This window comes from Cibotium barometz, chromosome 38 (assembly GCF_041138505.1).
Source record: "Cibotium barometz isolate CiBa-2024 chromosome 38, ASM4113850v1, whole genome shotgun sequence".
NCBI lineage: Eukaryota > Viridiplantae > Streptophyta > Polypodiopsida > Cyatheales > Cibotiaceae > Cibotium > Cibotium barometz.
Genome location: NC_141083.1, coordinates 44,762,918 through 44,778,482, shown reverse-complemented (window position 1 = coordinate 44,778,482; position 15,565 = coordinate 44,762,918). Strand labels below are relative to the sequence as shown.

Below are 15,565 nucleotides of genomic sequence, written 5' to 3'. Positions count from 1 at the left end.
GACATGTGGTGTGCATTTGATTGTGAGTGACTCTGATCAACTCTGTGACACATGCAATGCATGTGAAGACATTATGAGTGAATCCAATGTGAGAGTGAATCTAATTAGTTATATTTCACATAGTAGTAAATAATGGAGAGTGAATCTAATTAGTTATATTTCACATAGTAGTAAATAATGGAGAGCAAATCTAGATAATGTTTACCACTTGTTATTATTTTTGTGAGTGAATCCAAAGTAATTGTGATCTAACACTATGGACTGTCTTTGAGTATAGATCATAAGTTCGAGACAACGAAGATGGATATTGGACGGACTTATCTAGCCATGCACATGTATGTAAAATAATTATTTTTGTATGGTTTGTCCCATTGTACATATATTGGGCTAGGCTTATTTTCGATAAGATACTTTAAAAGCATTGGTTCAATTTGTAAAAGTTGAATTATTGAAAAGCTATGCTATTTATAGCTCCAAGGACTAAATTTATAAAATATGATTTAAATACTGTGTGTGGAAAAGGAGCCACACACATCGGGGAAAAGATTACACCCAATTTTGTGCTCTTTGATTTTTATGCTCTTGAGTTATGCTATGGTGTCTATGGTTTAATTTTTTAGTTAGTCAATTTGTGGAATATTCAAATCTCCATGTGCCAAAAAGGTCCTGTAATCAAAATAATTTGAAAAAGAGTAAATGAATGTTCACTCTTTTGGTTGTTCCACCATTCTTCAAAAATGTAGTAAAAAAGTATAGACATTTGTTCACCCTTGTTTGGGAATTTAGTAACAACATGAAACATGCTTCAAAGTTAATCAACACTGGTACTTCTTTGAGAAGTGAGGACCATCTAGATAGATATGATATGATAAAAAATGCTTTATGGCATAGGTTAACATTAGACTCATATGAGAAATTTTTTTATTAATTCAAAGAAGTTCTTACTAAGAAATAAGATATTGGTATAAAAAAAGGACTAATAATTTTTAAGAACATAGAATTTCATGGTTATCATTTTGATACTTTTTATAGAAATGGTTAGTTTTTTAATTTTTCTTTAAAATTATCTTAATAATTATTTAAGCATATATTTAGGCTAGCATGTACCTTCTATCAACTAAACTCACACTTTCTGTGAAGCTTACAACAAATTTTGTGATTTTGAAAAACATAAAAAGTACATGTATCTTCTATCAAGTAAAGTCACACTTTTCATAAAGCTAAGGCTATTATAACATTCTTATGCTATTTTAAACAATTTTAAAAATCGTAATTTTTACAAGATACATGTTTTTTTTTCTTCTTACATAGGTAAGATACATGCTAAATAGCATTCTCAAATAACTTCATAGAATCTTAAGTCGATTTTCCTCTCTATTTCTTCAAAACAACCTTAAGCCACTTTTGTGGCTCAATCATAAGACTAGTATTAAGTTCTATTTGCATGGCAATATCGTGTCACTAATAATACACTAGAAGGTATACACACAAACAGCCCTAACAAAACAATGTCTTTTTCTTTAAATTTTTTTTAAATCTTGATTACTACAATGTGGATGCTATCTATGGTCGCACTCACACATTTTTACCTACCATGCAAGTATGTTTTTGGTTTTAATTGGTTGGATGACTTTTAACTCTTCTTTCAGGTGTGCTTGTAAAGACGACTTGTTGGTTTTTGGTTAAGATGACTTTTCACTCTTCTTTTAGGAGTCTGCACAACTGCTCCCCTCTGACTTGCAATTCTCTCCCCCCCCTCTCTCTCTCTCTCTCTCTCCACACGTTGGGACAGCTTTGGACTTTGTGGCTCTCTCTTTCTCTCTGGCTCTCTCTCTCTTTCTCTCTCCCACATGGCAAATCATGGTGAACTTGTTGCACTTGTATTACATATGTGTGATTGTGGAGTCGAACGATTTTTGGAGCATGGAATAAAATTACAAGATAATCAAATTTAATAAGCATAACGTGAGAGATGAGAACTGCACCTTCCTACGCGTCTGATCTCCACTCCGTGTTAAGGAAGCATTCCGGCACTACGTTAGAGCGTATAAAGTCGGGTGAGGTGGGCAGATATAAAAAACCAAGTCCGAGAGTAGTGTTATCCTGCACGTAGCAATTACCCAGTTCGTCGTGGATATTGCCCTCGACGGCGACAGCGCGTTCCACTTGCTGGGTGAGTATTTCATGCAGGGATCTCTTCTTCTTGGTCTTCTTCCTTTTGGTGTTGTTCTTCCTCTGCTGCTGCTGCTGCGAGTTATGCTCGAGAGATACGACGTCATCGCAACCGCTTATCACCGTAGAACTCGACAGCACTGCTGTTTTCTTTCTCTCCTTTTTCATGCGCCCCCAGCTAGTCCGCAGATGCAGCTGCTGCTTGTGCAGATTCTTGGCATGGTTCTCCCTGGCCTTCGCTTGGTGGTACTCGCAGTAGATTGTCCGCTCGCCCGCCGCCCTCATGTTCTTGCACTGCCACTCTTTCCCGTCTGTGCGCCCGCACCGGTGCTTCTCCTCTTTGATCCCTTCTGTCCGCCCGCACAGCTGCTGCAGGCTTATACCTACAGTTACATCACCACCTTTGGAAATGGAAGTACTCGCATCCGGCTGCACCAGGGAATGTTGAGCTGAGTGCTGTACCGCCTTCATGGATAGGTCCTCCTCGTTTGCATGGCGTAAACCTGAGAGGAATTACCACGCCAGAACTTCTTCAACACATTGACAAAAAAGCGTTGTGTAGCATGAGAGAGAGAGAGAGAGAGAGAGAGAGAGAGACCTGAAGCTTCCGCATGATGAGAAGCAAAGTGCTTAATGGCTTTAACATGGCGATCTGATATACCGAAGCAGCGCTTCGGGCTCTGCCTGTCCTCAAATCATAGCACAGGCCCGCATGCAGTCAATATGCGGCCTTATCGTTAACGGGCATCACCGTTGGAAATTTTTGTTGATTGATATTTATATTTATATTTAATTTAAAACTTATCACAACTCCACCTATGTGGTGATCTGACCTCACGCCGTTCATTCACAATCACAATATTATGCAAAGCTTGAAGAAAGCTCAACACACTACCTTCTGGAAATGCTCGTTTCGGTAGCAGGTGACTGTTGTGTCGCTTGTAGTCGTTCCATACCGACGTTAAACTATATTAAAGCAGGCGTAATTGAGTAAAGATGACACAGATGGCCGCCATAATGACGGTAAAAAACTTTAACAATTCGTAATTAGTTAAACTGGAGCGTTTTAAAAGTGTATACCAGGCCAGCGTCAGAATTAAACTTTTTTTTTTCCTAACTGGTGTGGAAAGAAAGAAAAAAAGATGGGCTTCAAGCTCAACCGGATTTTATTTGAAAAATACATAGGGTGGCCGGTTATATAGCTAAAAATTTAAATCTTTTAATTCGAATCTTTAAATTAAAGACCAAGGAAAATTGCAACCGTTTTGCTCAATTTGAGCCGTGCCAATTACACTAAAGTACGGTTTTTTTTCTGACACTGTACCAGGCAGCAATTTAGCAAAAATGAATGCCATACAAAGTAAAATTTTAGTGGGAGTTTGCCATATGTGTCCTGATGATTAAGGTGGCAGACCTAGAGAGAGAGGGAAAGAGATAAGGGGGAGTCCGGTGCATTGATGTGATCGGGCGTATTGTTAACACAAACACGAGGGAATTAAGAGTGATACTACTCAGTAATAGCCACCTAAATAACAAAAATATCTATGCCCGATCACATCGATGTTTGTCTTGATAATAGTCCTGCAATTGGGACAGCTCTAAATCCCGTGAGATGTGCCCACTGCCTAGAGATTGGCTTTATTCCACCACTAGTTTTTTTCGTACTACTTTACAAATCTCTTTTATATTTTTTCCAGTGCTAAATTTACAAGAGTACGCTAAACAGTATCTTTCGAAAATATTGTCAAAGGTAGACGACCTGGACAACTAGGAAATGACATTTGGGAGAGGGGGGGGGGCGGGGGACTTTTGAAACAGTTTGAATACCTATTGCTTCGACCTAACCTTAGCACGAAGAAAAGTAAAAATAATTGCTTACCTGCGAGACGTCCTTCCCAGCAGTCGATGCTGAATGATGCAGATCGGCTGAGCGGAGGTCCTCCTCCATTAAAGTCGTCCCCCTGTAATCGACCTCTGAGCTCAGCCGATAATGCCCTTGATTGTTATTAGCAGTGCTTAGTCCCAATTTCTGAATCCTCGCTGCAGGCTTATGAATATAATCCACGTCCATAATCTGGTCCAAAGCAACTACTTTAGGAAGGGTGCTCTCCCGAAGCTGTGATCTCTGTGATGAGATCAATGTCTGCTCCATCTCCTCCTGCCCTGAGGTTACTGGTAGAACAGTGCCCGTATCAGAAACCCTAGCTGCAGTAGTAGTAGCAGTGATACTATGCTGGAAAGGGGCAACTTTGGGACTATTAACACGAGATACATCTAAATGCCCTCTGGAGGACCCATTCTGAGCATGAATCAGCTGGGATGCCAGATCGGATGGATGAGGCAGCAAGGAGGCTTCGTCATCTTCACCTGCGGAACCTGGGGCCAGGTTCAAGTCCGGCAGCTTAAAAACTGTGGGACATCGCTTTCTGATACGCATTGTAGCGGGCACGTATAACCTAGGGTAATATCTTTCAGGGTATCCTGCAAGCGCCCGCTTCTGTAAATCTCATGAGGTCTGGAAGCGAGATTAGAGAGAAGCGGAAGGAGGCTGTGGGAAGCACTGAGCCAAAGTGGCTCAACGCACAGAGAGAGAGAGAGAGAGAGAGAGAGAGAGAGAGAGAGAGAGATGATATATGGTGGCTTGACAGAAGGAACTGCAACAAGAGACTAGAGAGGTCTTGTTAGGGCACGACGAAAAGAATTAAAGCAAAGGTATCCGTGCGGTCTGTAGACGGCGCAGGACCGAAAGCCCTCGTGGCACCAACCTCCTCCCGCCTTTTGTAATTGTCGCTGTCGCGGGCAGTTCCACGTCGGACCTCGGCCTCTCCATCTCCCGCTGCCATCGTGGCCCGTGCCATCATTAACTTCATGTGAGGGTCCTTGCAAATCTCGGGCCCGGCACTACTTAGTCAAGAAATCAAAGATAAAAATCTTGAATCAAAAGCTGCGGTTCCCCTTATCACTGCCAGACCCCCCTACACTCAGCTAGGTGGTGGAAACTCGCACTGGACTCGCCCTGTCATATTGAGCCTGTCCTAGCATCTAGAGGCAACAGATCTGGCAGTCGGCTGCCAGTCAAGTTTTCAACTAGTTCACACATGATGATAATGCAACCCCTACAAGCGACCGCTTCGGCGTTCACCAGTGTTCGGGAAACATTTTTGAGTGAACCTAACGTGAATCCTTCTCACCATGGGTTGAAGAGGAAAAGACAATTTCGAACACACATTCTCTTCATAGGTTTATCCAATTACTACTATTTTATAGGTACTTTTCCTTTTCCTCTGAAGATGAGGCAGATTTTTCAAAAGTTCAGTAGGCTCTAGGATAGAGCGAACCCATCCTTTCCTGAACCTTGCACTCACCAACATTCCCATGTTTGTTCATAGACTTAATTTTTGGAAGCGTACACAGTTCCTCTTCATTTCTCATGAAGCCCATGATTTGATAAAGAAAGGAAATTGTTTATTTAAACTTTACAGATAGTACAATTTTGTCAATTGGCTCTTAGAGATGCTCTCAACTGGCCATTTTGGAATTTTAACATGATCTTTTTCTGAACACACCACTAACATGACAGTAGAATTAGTGCCATGGTATAGTTACGAGTATATTGATGAGGCTCTTCTTGGTGGCCAAAGTTGCATGTGAGAATACCAATCCAAGTGACCATCAAGGAAAATGATGGGTGTCACTTGGAGAGTCTTAATTGACATTTTGCAAAAGGACATTGCAAGGAAGACCAAGATGATGTCATACATAAATAGGCCCTAGGGTTGTAAGGTTGGGAATCTCTCTCTCACTCTACCTTTCACACTTTGATACACACTCCCTTACACTCTCATGACAAATTGAAAAACTTGAAACTAAAAAGACTAAAGTAGCTATGGTGCCTACAAAATAGAGAAGGTTCTTCGAGCTTCCTTGCCTAGGTTCAAGTTATTACATTCTCAATATGCTAACTACATGATTGCAATGTGGTCTTCTTTGTTCATATTTCTTTTTTAAAAGGTGACCATGCATCTTTGTCTACACTCATAATTGGTCTCATGGAATTGGGCACTCTTAGACTTTCCCTATAGTTTAATGCAGCATCTCAAATTGCAAAAAAAATAGGGGATCTAAAATATCAAAACCGTGATAGATAATTAGAGCCACAATAAATAAGTTTAAAATACAATCTCATAAAAGAAGATTATTTTTTGAGAGATTCCTATGGTTTCTTTTGGCTTTACTTTTGAAGGCCAATTAAAGCCCTACTATATTCTTAATATTCATATTATCTACTACGTTGACATAAACTTGTTCTTTATGTCAACTTAGTAGATAAAATGAGTGATACGCTTATTAAGAGAAACTAGGGATTGTAAATTTTTCCATAGTGTCCTATTCACTCCAAAGGTATTAATTAATTAATTCCCTATCGAGGGATTAATTACTTTTTTATAAGCTAAGGTTTTTAATGTTAATATTAAGATTGAAAACCCCTCCCTTCCTATTTCCCCTTGGTCCTATGTCTCCTCCATCGCCCTACCCTTGCCCACCCTCCTCCTCCTTCCTCCTCTACCTACCCCTCCTCCACGTTCCTCCTCCTCCTCTCCTTGCACATTCCCATGTCCTGTTGCTCTCATGCTACCCCAGTGCTAGGTCTCCTTACAAACGGGACCATAGAGAGAGTTGTTTGCACTCTCTCAATCCTCCCAACATGCAGGTGCCTCTTCCTCCAGCCTTCATATGCCCACATAAATACTCAACGACACACAAAGCTAGAACACTGAGCATCTATGGGAAGCATGGAGTGAATAGTCGTCACCATGAGTTGACATGTCTCGGGGAGCCTCAGGGACTGGACGTCTGTGGGAAGAGCAAGTGAGAAAGAGAGAGAGTGGGCTTTGACATAGAGAGAGAGAGAGAGAGAGAGAGAGAGAGAGAGAGAAGGGTGGGGTTGGGTCTGATAGAGATAGAGAGAGAGAAGGAGGGAGCGCGGTCCACCAAATAGAGTAGGGGAGGAGGGCGGATTTGAGAGAGAGAGAGAGAGAGAGAGAGAGAGAGAGAGAGAGAGAGAGATAGATGCAAGATTCCCCATGTGCATTAAATCCACTTGTCACACCCATCCTTTTAAAAAAAATCTCCTAAGGCAATGTAAATGTAAGGATTGCTTAAGCCAAACTCTAAGGCCAACTTAAGAAGTAGGAATATTCTTCATAAATCAATACCAAAATTCGATGTTGGTGCCCTATTTACTCTTTACTCAGCTCATGTACATGTGTGTGTGTACACACACACACACACACACACACACACACACACACACACATATTCTTTCTCCTCACTCAGCTCATGTACATGTGTGTGTGTGAGTGTGTACACACACACACACACACACACACACACACACACATATTCTTTCTCCTTCTCTCTCAAAAAAAAATTGACCAAAAAAAAGGAGTGACGTTATGCTTTTGCTCAGGCTTCCATAGTGTCAAAAAATCAACTAATCTTAGACTTCTTGTCACGATTCTTCTCCAAGGCTTGGACATGTAAATAACAAAAAGCATAGTAATTAAATATAAATGGTTTTCAAAGTTTTAAATATAAATGGTTGTCCAAAACATGATCTACTAAAATTTGACAATGTTATGAATCAAGAGTGAAAAAACATCATGAAACATATGTTCATCCATCTATGTGGCATGCATTAGTCCTAACAAAATGGAGGATGCTTCAAACATGATCAACAATAGCAACTTTTTGAAGCATGAAGGCCATCTAGACACATGTGATATTATGGTTTCGTGTACGTTGCACTATAGCATTGCATGATGTCTCGCTAGTAATACACTACATGTACACACACACACCCACCGACCCACCCACATATGATATTATAAATTCATCCGAATTCTAAAATTATCATGTGTCATCTATGACTAGTATATATTATGACAAAATGTTTATTTTTTATAATGTATAATATTAAATTATACCATACATGTATAAATAATATTTAAGAGGGGGAGCATTTGGCCAAGCCATGGGTATCAAAGGCATATTTAAAACAAAGTTTTTTTCTGAATCCACCTCCGATTTTAACCTGTAGTAGATTCATTCTACAATGTGGATGGTATATATTGTCACACTTTTTGACCTGCCATGCAAGTATGTTTGTGGTTTTTGGATAACATGATCCTTGATTTTAGGAGTGCTAGGTGTTCCCCACTAACATGCGATTCTCTCTCTCTCTCTCTCTCTCTCTCTCCCCCCCCCTCTCTCTCTCTCTCTCTCTCAGTACACGCACGCACACATTCGGGAAGCTTCGAGAGAAACTCTCTCTCATCTCATCTCTCTCTCTTTCTCTCTCTCTCTCTCTCAACATGGCAGATATAGGTGAATTTGTGCATGTGGGGATCGAACGATTACTTAAGCATGGAATAAAATTACAAGGTGATCCCATGAGCGATGAGAACTTGAACTTGCACATTCCTACACGTCTGACCTGCACTCCGTGTTAAGCAGGCATTCAGGCACTATGTTAGAGCGTATAAAGTCGTGTGAGGTGGGCAGGTATAAAAATCCAAGTCCAAGTGTAGTGTTATCCTGCACGTGGCAACCCAGTTTGTCATGGATATTGCCCTCGACGGCGACCTCATGTTCCACTTGCTGGCAGAGTATTTCATGCAGGGATCTCTTCTTCTTGGTCTTCTTTGTTTTCCTCAGCAGCTGTTGCTGCTGCTGCGAGGTATGCTCGAGAGATGTGACGTCATCGCAACGGCTTATCACTGTAGAACTCGGCAGCACTGCTGTTTTCTTTCTCTCCTTTCTCATGCGCCCCCAGCTAGTCCGCAGCTGCTGCTTGTGCAAGTTCTGGGCATGGTTATCCCTTCCGGTCTTCGCTTGGTACTCGCAGTAAATTGTCCGCTCGCCCACCGCCCTCGTATTCTTGCACTGCCACTCTTTCCTGTCGGTTCGCTCGCACCGCTGCCGCTTTTCTTTGATCCCGTCCGTCCGCCGGTCCTGCTGCTGCAACTCGCTTATACCTTCAGTTACATCGCCACCTTTGGGAGTGGATTTACTCGCGTCCAGCTGCACAACGGGATGTTGAGCTGACTGCTGCATCGCCTTCATCATAAGGTTTTCCTTTGCATGGCGTAGACCTGAGATAAACCAACCAAAACTTCTTTAGCACATTGGAAAAATCTAGAAAAGAAAAGAGGCGTTCTGCCAGCATGAGAGAGAGAGAGACCTGAGGCGTCCCCAACATGGCGATCTGAAATACTGAAGCGTCGCTTCGCGCTCTGCCTGTCCTCAAATCATAGCACACGCCCGTATGCAGTCAATTTACTAACCACATGCATGTTCGTGCTAAGTGTCTAATCCCACAATGATCTATCTCAAACACGATATGTGGCCTTATTATTGATCATTAAGGTTACAAACGGGTATCATCGTGGGAGAATTTTGTCCAATTTCTATTTACGCTGTTTATTTTTAATCATGTATTATGCAGCCTTGAAGGTTGAAAAATAGCAGGTTTTGGTCTCGTACCTTATCTCAGTAGCAGCAGACTGTTGGTCGTCCGGCCATATCGACGTTAAAATATGATGAAAAAAAAACCATTAACATTTTGTCATTAGTCAAACTACAGCGTTTTAAGGGCAGCCAATTAGCATAAGTGGATGCCAAACAAACTAAATTCTAGTGGGAGCTTCGCATCGATGAGGTGATAGGCGTAGAGAGAGAGAGAGAGAGCATTACGGGGAATTCCGGTGCATCGATGTGATCAGGCCTAATTTATTAAGAGTGATACTAATTACTATTGGCCACCCGAATAACAGTTATATCCGCTTGCTGGGTTATGAATGGGGACAGCTCTAAATCCCGCACTGCCTAAATCGGCTTTAATCCACCACGAGTATTTTTCGTACTACTTTACAAATCTCTTATGTTTTTTCCCGGTGCTAATACGCTCAACAGTATCTTTCGAAATATTGTCAAAGGTAAACGAACTGGACAACTATGAAATGAAATTTTGGGGTCCTTTTGAAAACTGCTTATATGCATTGATATCATGCCGACTTAATTAGCTCCAAAAGCAAGAAGAAAAGTAAGAATGATTGCTACCTGCGAGAGGCTTTTTCCAGCAGATGATGAATGATGCAGATCGGCTGAGATCAGGAGCTCCTCCTCCAAAGTGGTCCTCCTGTAATCGACCTCTGAGTTCACCCGATTATACTCTTGATTATTATTAGCAGTGCTTAATCCCAATTTCTGAATCCTAGTTGCAGGCTTATGAGTATAATCCACATTGGCAATCCGTTCCCAAGCAACTTGTTCAGGAAAGGTGGTCTCCTGAAACTCTCTCCGTGATGAGAGCGATATGTGCCCCATCTCCTCTTCTGAGGTTAATGGCAGAACTGTGGCCATTTCAGAAACCCTAGCTGCAGTAGTAGTAGCATTGGCACTACCCTGAAAAGGGGCAACTTTGGGACTACATACATCCACATGGGCTGTGAAGGGCATATTCTGAGCAAGAACCGGCTGGTACTGGGAAAGGGATGCCAGATCGCACGGGTGAGAGAGCAAGGGAAACTCATCATCTACACCTGCAGTACTCGGGGCCAAGTTCAAGTCTGGCAGCTTAAAAACTGTTGGACAGCGCTTCCTGATACGCATGGGGGGCACGTATTACATACGATAAAATCTATAGGCGCATCCAATCTCTCATTTCTATAGTTCTCATGCAGGCTAGAAGCGAGATTAAAGAGAAACGGGAGAGAGAAAGTGTAGAACAGGAGGCTGTGGGAAGCAGTGAGCTAGAATCACATGTGACTTTTGTTTCAGCCGACGCCCAACATGTACACAGAGACAGACAGACAGAGACAGAGACAGAGAGAGAGAGAGAGAGAGAGCGAGAGAGATGATCTATGGAGTCTCGACAGTAGCAGGAGATAATTAGAAAGAGGGCTTGTTAGGGCACGACGAAAAGATTTAAAGCAGAGGTGTCCGTGCGGTCTGTGGAGCTCGCAGGGCCGAGAGCCCTCGTGGCACCGACCTGTTCTCGCCTTTGTATTAGTCCCTGTGGGCGTGCAGTTCCACGTCGGACCTCGGCCTCTCCATTTCCTGCTGCCATCGTAGGCCGCGCCATCATCCAGTTCATGTGAGAGGATCCTTTTGCGAATTGGGGCCCGGGGCTCTATTGAGTCAAGAATAAAGATTAAAATCTTAGTCAAGCTCCGGCCTCCTGCTCCTCAAAAAGTTTAGTTGAAAATTTTTCCATCTCAAAATAATGCAGGTTTTTTTTAAAATAAAAAGCAGGGATTTTGAATTAGAAAAAGAAAAGGGACTGACGATTACATAGCAGATACGGGCCGTGCCCTTTCAAAAGGAAACATACTGATCTAGGGGTTACATGATTACAAGGGCATGCACACATGGGTATATAGAACAGTTGCAAGCTCTCGGGGGCCTGTTGGGGTGTGCAGCGTTCTCATCCACCTTATTGTAAATATCGGTGATTTCCAGCAGGTGCTCAGTGAGTATTCTGTCCTTCTCGCGGATATCATGGATGTCATGTTCCAACTCTTCATCCCACCTAACATAGAGGATGCTGTCCGTCTTGTGCAGCATGTCCATGTTGTTGCATGCGTGTTTGCTTTTCTTGAGGAAGTCTCTTCTTTTGTGGAGCTCCTTCTTCCTAGCAGAGTTTGCATTCTTCATCTGTAGAAACAGTTCATGTTGCAGCATTGTTAGTACTGGAGGGGATGATTGAAATAACACGGCATTCCTGGCACACCAAATAAACCATAAAAACTCTGCTCTAATACAGTTCCAGAGGGGGGTTGAGCATCCAATGGAATCTCCTAAAAGGAGTTGTTTCCACGAGAGGGGTCTCGGGTGGATGCATTCAATGAGTTTGTTGAGGATAGATAGGATAGGGTTATTAAATCTGCATTGGAGAAATAGGTGTAGAAGGGACTCCCCCTCCCTTTTGCACCGTGGGCAAAGGCCAGATCCTTTCCCTATTTTGCAAGCTCTCTCCTGTGTCCATAGCCCCCTGTGCAAGATTAACCACAAGAGGCATGCTTTTTTGGGTTGGATTAGAGGGGACCACAGACATTTGAACTTGAAGGTCCATTGGCGTCTGTCGAGGAGCACCTCCCACTTGGCATTAAGCTTGACATGCAGCGGGGGGCTAACAATGTCTTTAGGGATGGGGAGCAGGTTTTTTAATATTCTATGAGTTTTAAAGGTAGTATTACGAAAAACCTCCCAAAAATCACCATTTTTAAAACCTTCATTCTCAAAATTTGAAGGTATTTCTGATTTTTGAAGGGTTATACTCGGGTTTTTTCGAGCACCGACTCCAACGTCCCACGCACTACACAACTAGGGAGAAACTCACACTTGACTCACACTGACATATAGATACCATTTGCACATGATAAAATTTACAACCGTAAGATGCTGATGTGGCACTAATATTCCTTACACAAACTGCAACTGCTAGAATGTCTTGTGGCTATCCTAGTTCAATGCCGTAGTTTTCACTTCATCAAAACCGTCAATGCCGTCCACCCACCACCACAAGTGAGAACATGGCGAGCTCCTACCACCTCACCACAACACAAAGAGGATGCTTGACCTACCCTAACCATTACTAGGAGCTCCAATTTCGCAGTTCCACTGCCCGCATCTACTATTATGCATGTTGCAAAAGTGCTCTACTCGACTTGTTTCTCGTAGATCCAATGATAGCAAGGTATAGGTCCATCTCCACGATCATTGCAAAGCACATCCATTACATTCTGCATTTTACTTCATTCAAACATGTTGCAATTGTTTCCACTACAAGAGAATCATTGTTTTTCGACGCTTAGTTTCCACACCTAGTCGCGTCGTCGATACGTGCGTCGAAATAAGTGTCGAAATAACAGTCGAAAAATTATTTTTTTAAAATTTATGAATTTATATATAATATTTGCCAGTTCCCACCCTGGGGAATGTTTTAGCCTTCTCTTTCTACCTCTTTGCAAGCATATGTGTCTATGAGAGAGAGAGAGAGAGAGAGAGAGAGAGAGAGAGAGAGAGCAGGGGAGGGGGGCTGAGGGAGAGAGGAGGGTAGAACTTCCATCACGCTCTTTGAAGGAGGACAAATGCTAGCTCCTCCTCCTCATCACTAAGGTGCAATTAAGAAAGTGCTATGTTTTACAATGAAATTAAAGTTCATTATCAACTTGCTCGTCCTCATCGAGATCCATGGCTCCAAGTAAATCTATTTCTAGAAATACTCCATCATTGTTGTCTATTGGTGGAACCATTTGTCTTGTAGTAGTAGAAGGTAATTCATCCATGTCGTCATCCTCTTCTAGCTCTAGCATGAGAGCTGTCGATGCATCATGATCATACTCAGCTTAAATCTCTTCTTCTTCTGGATTATCTCGTGTCTGTTTCTCGTTCAAGATGTATTTGCTAAATGAGTACACCTTCATCCGATCCTAACCCAGTGTGAGCCTCACCTACTTCCTCAACTATTATGTCTTCTTCTTGTTCTTCTTGTTGTTCAATAGGTGCTAGTGGTGTATGCTCAACCATCACATGATCTGGGGGGGAGTTCCTCAAACAGTCAACTGCTATTTTCACCTCTTCAAATATTTGTTTTCCACGTGGATTTATTTGGATCACAAACAGCCATTTATGATCTGTCGGGTCTTCCACAAAGATGACTTGCTCACAGTGCTCTGGTAGCACAAATGTGTCCCTTTGGTCAATCCATATCTTTGTGCGGTCTACTTGAAGAAATCCACACTTGTCTTTGCGTACAATTACTTGCGCCCCTTGAGTTACCAACTTGAACCATTTCACATAAAAAATGAACATATCAAACTTTCTAAATCCAACCTTGATAATATCTTGGATTGTTCCACAATAATCTGGCATGCCTACTTCAGTATTGCCATCACTTGCACTTGAACGACTTACTTCAGTATTGCCATCACTTGCACTTGAACGTTTTTCTTACATGAAATTAGCCTTCATACCACAATCAAATGTTCTTCTCTTTTTATCTATTCCTTCTACTCAAAAGTGACGTCCACGTGACCAAATTGCCCTAAACTTACGATACTGCAAGCAAAATAAATAAGTACTTTTATTGTATAAATTCACGAAAGCACAACATAAAAGACAATGCGTAGATATCTCAAACTCACATACATGGAAATCACAACCATATGCAAGCTCCTCCTCCTCATTACTTATTGATTCACCATTGCGTTTAGCTTGCAGTATGGTTTGCTCAAGCCATTTATTAGAAGGAAATTCTGGAAGAAGTGCAAATTCTATTGGGTACGGTAGTGTGCGGGTTGTTCGACTCCTTCTAAAACTCCAACGAGCTTGGTCCCTTTCAGCCTTCACCAAGTTATATCTCTCGATCCATTTCTCCATAGTATGTGAATTTAAGATGCAAAATTTATTGATCTTCTCACATCATGCTACATCCATTGTTCTCACAAGGCCTTTCCCTTGTGGCTCTTCCCCAACTAGTCGATCATCTTCTTCTTGTGTCCATAATCTTGGCATATTGGGATCACACGTACAGAGAAATTCAGTTATATATACAAGTGATTCTTGAACAAGCCATCCCGCTGCCATACTACCTTCAGGACGAGCTCTTTGACGAACAAATCCTTTAAGTGTCTTCATAAATCTCTCCTAGAAAAATATCCATTGGCTATGGACAACCCCACCCACAACAACTTCACCAACCACATGAACTAGCAAGTGCAATTAAATGGTTAACATACTTATTGGAAAGTATTTCTCAGCCATTGTAACAGCCTCGATGGAGTTTAACCGTGCTGCCTCCAATGTCTCTACTAATCTCTTTCCTTGATATCCAACGCACCACTGCACCAATTTTGTAAATTGTTGCTCTAATGTCATTGTTGAGGTAATCCTTGATGGCTATAGGAAGTATGAATTGCACGAATTTGTGCCAATCATGACTCTTCAAGCCACTAAGCTCATCGTCCTTTGTAAATGCTCCCTTCAAGCAATGCATGCATCCTATAGGGGTATGAAACTCACCTGCTACAGTATTACCTGAGCACTCTCCATAGCCAGTCCAATCATGCATAGTCCACATAAGTATTCCTCTCAATGTTAGCGCACGTAGTCCAAACCTCTTGGAAATATCATGAACTTCAATGTCCTCCCATAGAACACGAAGCTCCTCAACTAAAGGGGCTAAATACACATCCATGTTCTTCACCTTGTACTCTCCAGGAACTATCAAAGATAATAAAAGATGTCCTTTTTTTATCGCTAGCCAATGGTGGAAGATTATAGTTAACTAGACAAACAGGCCATGTACTCAATGATGAACTTAATAGAC

At 41.9% G+C, this 15,565-nt stretch overlaps 2 protein-coding genes and 1 pseudogene across 2 annotated transcripts; all 3 read right to left on the bottom strand.

Annotated features, from left to right (window-relative positions):
• Positions 1-1,858: 1,858 nt before the first annotated feature.
• Positions 1,859-4,839, bottom strand: LOC147616773 (uncharacterized). The gene is made up of 4 exons (XM_086777830.1): positions 4,052-4,839; positions 3,068-3,138; positions 2,771-2,856; positions 1,859-2,675 (listed from the first exon to the last, which is right to left on the bottom strand). Exons 1-4 carry the CDS (start codon positions 4,607-4,609, stop codon positions 1,990-1,992), a joined length of 1,401 nt encoding a protein of 466 aa, XP_086633956.1. The 5' UTR covers positions 4,610-4,839; the 3' UTR covers positions 1,859-1,989.
• Positions 4,840-8,614: 3,775 nt separating this feature from the next.
• Positions 8,615-11,097, bottom strand: LOC147616772 (uncharacterized). The gene is made up of 4 exons (XM_086777829.1): positions 10,294-11,097; positions 9,718-9,737; positions 9,416-9,471; positions 8,615-9,326 (listed from the first exon to the last, which is right to left on the bottom strand). Exons 1-4 carry the CDS (start codon positions 10,843-10,845, stop codon positions 8,656-8,658), a joined length of 1,299 nt encoding a protein of 432 aa, XP_086633955.1. The 5' UTR covers positions 10,846-11,097; the 3' UTR covers positions 8,615-8,655.
• A 43-nt stretch (positions 11,098-11,140) lies between these two features.
• LOC147616771 (uncharacterized) lies at positions 11,141-15,000 on the bottom strand (annotated as a pseudogene).
• Between the last annotated feature and the right edge of the window lie 565 nt (positions 15,001-15,565).

Excerpts from the sequence above, each read along its gene's own strand:
- LOC147616773 (XM_086777830.1), bottom strand. The coding sequence starts at position 4,609 with ATGCGTATCAGAAAGCGATGTCCCACAGTTTTTAAGCTGCCGGACTTG. Across the intron at positions 3,139-4,051 it reads CTGGGAAGGACGTCTCGCAG|TTTAACGTCGGTATGGAACG; the intron begins GTAAGCAATTAT and ends GCTTTAATATAG. Across the intron at positions 2,676-2,770 it reads TCATCATGCGGAAGCTTCAG|GTTTACGCCATGCAAACGAG; the intron begins GTCTCTCTCTCT and ends AATTCCTCTCAG.
- LOC147616772 (XM_086777829.1), bottom strand. The coding sequence starts at position 10,845 with ATGCGTATCAGGAAGCGCTGTCCAACAGTTTTTAAGCTGCCAGACTTG. Across the intron at positions 9,738-10,293 it reads CTGGAAAAAGCCTCTCGCAG|TCTGCTGCTACTGAGATAAG; the intron begins GTAGCAATCATT and ends GACGACCAACAG. Across the intron at positions 9,472-9,717 it reads TCTGCTGCTACTGAGATAAG|GCAGAGCGCGAAGCGACGCT; the intron begins GTACGAGACCAA and ends ATTTGAGGACAG.